This window comes from Micropterus dolomieu, linkage group LG05 (assembly GCF_021292245.1).
Source record: "Micropterus dolomieu isolate WLL.071019.BEF.003 ecotype Adirondacks linkage group LG05, ASM2129224v1, whole genome shotgun sequence".
NCBI lineage: Eukaryota > Metazoa > Chordata > Actinopteri > Centrarchiformes > Centrarchidae > Micropterus > Micropterus dolomieu.
Genome location: NC_060154.1, coordinates 31,016,226 through 31,020,730, shown reverse-complemented (window position 1 = coordinate 31,020,730; position 4,505 = coordinate 31,016,226). Strand labels below are relative to the sequence as shown.

Genomic DNA, 4,505 nt, shown 5'->3' with positions numbered 1-4,505 from the left:
TTTTGGAGTAGTTTGAAATTCTTGACTTCTAATGAGTGATTCTGTGGCTCCTGAGTCAACTAGAAATCTGATATCTTTCCCTGCCACATTGATTGTATTTCAGGCATGCGTTGATATGCGCATATCCGTTGATAGCCCATTTAGCATATATCACTTTTGCATGTATTTTATCAGTTTCCTGTCTCTGCTCAAGATACACAATAGCCTCATTTATCAAAGTCTGCATGTCTGCTCCAGTTTTAATGTATGTGTGTATGTCTGTGTCAGATTCAGTGTGTGTGTGGGTGCTCTCACGTGATTCATGTGCAGGTTGCTCTGTCATCTCAATTCCAGTCTCCAAACCTTCCTTCCCTGGCCTCGGTTTCCCCCCTGCTAGTCAATCAGCCATCTGTCCTTTGTTAGCCTCTGGGCAGTCTCGGGCCCAAAGTCCATGCTTTTTGCAGATGTAACAAGCATCAGATCTGCCACGTCCTCTTCCTCGTCCTCCGCGACCCCGACCTCTGTCTCTTCCTCTGCCTTTTCTCTGATCTTGATGCAGCTGTGCCATTTGCAGCCTGTCTTTCTGCTGCTGTCTCTGCAACAATCATCTCAGTTCAGCAGTAGTGGGTCTAAATTGTTGGCAGAAGATTAGGAGATGTTCAGCATATTTTACCCCACCGTCCTGAACTCGAGGAAGCTGCTGTGAAGCTTCCTTCATCTCGCTGAATAGCCACGGTCTGTGGATCAGCTGTGCGCTTCCATCTCCGGACGCCACTTCCATCATTGGGGCTGTGACATGGAGGTTTGTAGGTGGATTCGAGGTTGGTAAATAAATCTTGTTGGATCTGGTGTGGTGCGGGATGGATGGCTCCCCATATGGTGGGGGGGTTGTTCCCCCTCCCACAGCTGAAGCTGCTGCTGTTAGCTCGTTCTGCGGGTAAATATTTTTGACAGCAGGTTTCTCCTCCACTGTCTGTCCTCCTGGCAGTGGCTGAGCTGCCCCTGCCTCTCCGGCTGCAGGTTGGTCAGTAGGTGGAGCAGGGTTTGGCTGACGTGGTTGTGGGGGAACCGAGTCCAGGTCCGGATCTAGTCTGACACACTGAGATGCAGAATTGTTAGAGGGGTCGGTCCCTGCCTATAGTTTTCTGTCCCTGCGGCTCGCCTCTCTCAGCCATGCTGAATATGCGGCCCAGTTAGCTTTAAAGGTTTTTCTCTCCCCCACCTTTTTCTCTAACTGAACCCTCAGAGCATCTAACTGTCTCAGGCTGAAGCTGCCAGTCACTGGAAAACCACACTGCTTAACCCACAAGTCCAGCTGGTCAATACTGCCCAAACCATAATTAGTCGTCATGTAATTAATATTTGGAGAATTCATTATTGAAGGGACTTGTTCCTTCTTACTGTTTTTTGAACCCATTTTCCTTCAGTTTTTTTATAAATAACCCTTAATTCCCAGAATGTAATAGAGAAAATTTAGAATTAGGTGCCTCTTTTGTTTTAAATTTGGGAGGTTTCTTAAAGTCTTGTGTTATGAGGACCTTACCTTGAAGCCGGGTACCTGGGAAAGATCGTTCACAGATCTATATTATCTCGAAATTCTTACGTGTTTCTATTAAATGTTAACAAAGCTGGTAGTCTGAGGAAATCCTTTCCCGTTTACAAAAAGCATTTGTTCAACATTCACACGGTCTGTCAGTTTTTTGTTGTTTTTTTTTTCCCAGACGCAATTCATTCACACAAGGCTGTTTTCAATTCTCACTCAATTTTTTTCATACGCAATCCAGTCATGCATCTGTAGTAAACACATTCAGCATCCAACAACACTGCATATTTACTTTGTATTCCCCTAGAATAGCACCTTAAGTAAAATAATAAAAATTATTTTTCAAAAATAATTTTCTTCAATTTTATTGCCAGTCTTATGACTCACAAACCCCTAATTTATCTGTGGGTCCCAGACCCAAAAGAACTGATGCAACAGTAGGTCCCAGACCTATAAGAAATCCACTGCCCCCCAGTGATTTCTTGACTATAGTACCTTTAACACAAAGCTTTGCCGATTCGCACAGCGGCCCCGGGCCTGCCCTGCTGACACGTCTGTCACGCTCACCCTGAGAGGCAGCGAGAATCGTTCCACTTGAACAGTCTACTCACCAAAAAGAGAGTGTTGCCAGCCACCAGGTTCTTCGTGGATCACAGCGGTGAGGGAGCCTCAGTCACTCAGGCGTCAGGCCCTCAACGTCTCACCCGTATTTTGGAGGGGAGGTTTGAAGTCCCAGAGTGTCAGACTCCGGCCTTATGGTTTTTCACCTGCAGCTCCGAGTGTCCGAGTCCTCTCACGCATGTGACGAGTTGACAACACCAAAATTGTGGTGGGAATTGCGTGTTTAAATAAACAGCTCAGGCAAACACTTATCTTTCTGTGAATTTTATTCAAGTCTTCTGCAGAAGGACTCACAGCAAAACACATACGCCGTGTACATGTATGCTCGAATGAGTGAGGAGAGCTCTGTGAGCCTGTTATTTATCCAGCTTTAGGGTCAATCATATCATCCCACAGAGACACTTTGTCCCTGAAGTCTGGATACCACAGAGAACAGAGATATTTTGACTGTTACGTTTACACAGATTCAGTGCCACATCACAGATGAGTCTCCCTGAGTCCAGGGTTACATGCAATGTTTGGAATTCCCATTACATGCTATATAGCAGACAATATACATTAATACTGAATCAATTATAAAAATGGTAAACAGAAATAAACTATCATCACTGAAGCAGTGCTGAGGATGAATTAGAGTTTAATAGTCTGATAGCTTGGGGGGGGGGGAGCTGCTCTGCAGTCTGGTGGTGTGGCAGTAGAAACTTCTATACCTCTTCCCAGACAGCAGCAGGGTGAACAGGCTGTGGCTGGGTGGGTACTGTCCTTTAGGATCCTTTGGGCTCTGCAGGCACCTCACCGATATCACTGATGCTCAGGAGATGGGTACCAATGATCTTCTGAGCAGTTTTAATCACCCGCTGCAGAGCCCTCTGGTCCTGGGCCGTGCACATCCCATGCCAGTTAGTGATGTTTCCAGTCAGGATGCTTTCTATTGCTCCTCTGTAAAAGCTGACAAGAGCTTGGCGTGGGAGTTTGGCCTTCTTAAGCTTCCTCAAAAAATCCAGTGGTTTCTGAGCTTTCTTCACCAGCGTGGGGATGTGAGGTGACCATGTCAGGTTCTCTGTGATGCTGATTCCCAGGAACCTGAACCTGTTCACCTCAGTTTTGCTGACGTAGAGCAGTAGGTTGTTCTCTGTGCATCACTCAGCAAGATTATCAATTTCCTCCCGATATGAACTGTCATCGTTGTTTGAAATCCAGCTCATGATGGTGGTGTAGTCTGCAATCAACAGAGTTCTCTCTGTGTTGGGGGATGCAGTTGTGGGTGTACAGGAGGGGACTGAGCACACAGCCCTGGGGGGCAGAAACCTTTCAGTCAATAAGTAGAGGCTGTGATCACTTTCTGGCAAGTGTAACACTGCATGTTATGGGTTGTATTGGCCATTTAAAGGTACAGGTGTTGGTCATATAATTTGAATATCATCAAAAAGTTGATTTATTTCAGTAATTCCATTCAAAAAGTGAAACTTGGATATTATATTCAGGCATTCCACACAGACTGATATATTTCAAATGTTTATTTCATTTAATTGTGATGATTAAAACTGACAACTAATGAAAATCCCAAATTCAGTATCTCTGAAAATTAGAATATTACTTAAGACCAATACAAAAAAAGGATTTTTAGAAATGTTGCCAACTGAAAAGTATGAACATGAAAAGTATGAGCATGTACAGCACTCAATACTTAGTTGGAGCTCCTTTTGCCTGGATTACTGCAGCAAGGCGTGTTATGGAGTCCATCAGTCTGCGGCACTGCTCAGGTGTTATGAGAACCCAGGTTGCTCTGATAGTGATAGATAGCTTCAACTCTTCTGCATTGTTGGGTCTGGCGTATCACATCTTCCTCTTCACAATACCCCATAGATTTTCTATAGGGTTAAGGTCAGGCCAGTTTGCTGGCCAATTAAGAACAGGGATACCATGGTCCTTAAACCAGGTCCTGGTAGCTTTGGCACTGTGTGCAGGTGCCAAGTCCTGTTGGAAAATGAAATCTGCATCTCCATAAAGTTGGTCAGCAGCAGGAAGCATGAAGTGCTTTAAAACTTCCTGGTAGACGCTGCGTTGACCTTGGACCTCAGAAAACACAGTGGACCAACACCAGCAGATGACACGGCACCCCAAACCATCACTGACTGTGGAAACTTTACACTGGACTTCAAGCAACGTGGATTCTGTGCCTCTCCTGTCTTCCTCCAGACTCTGGGACCTTGATTTCCAAAGGAAATGCAAAATTTACTTTCATCAGAGAACATAACTTTGGACCACTCAGCAGCAGTCCAGTCCTTTTTGTCTTTAGCTCAGGCGAGACGCTTCTGACGCTGTGTCTTGTTCAAGAGTGGCTTGACACAAGGAATGCGAC

The 4,505-nt window shown here is 45.2% G+C and overlaps 1 protein-coding gene across 1 annotated transcript in view; it reads right to left on the bottom strand.

The window, feature by feature from the left end:
* Positions 1 to 4,505, bottom strand: part of LOC123971312 (replication factor C subunit 4-like) — a 9,692-nt gene that overhangs the window by 4,915 nt on the left and 272 nt on the right. The window contains exons 2-3 of the mRNA XM_046050031.1: positions 1,523 to 1,537; positions 658 to 1,078 (exon numbers count right to left, since the gene is read on the bottom strand). Coding sequence (XP_045905987.1) covers positions 658 to 1,078; positions 1,523 to 1,537 — 436 coding nt within the window. The remainder of the gene's footprint in view (positions 1 to 657; positions 1,079 to 1,522; positions 1,538 to 4,505) is intronic.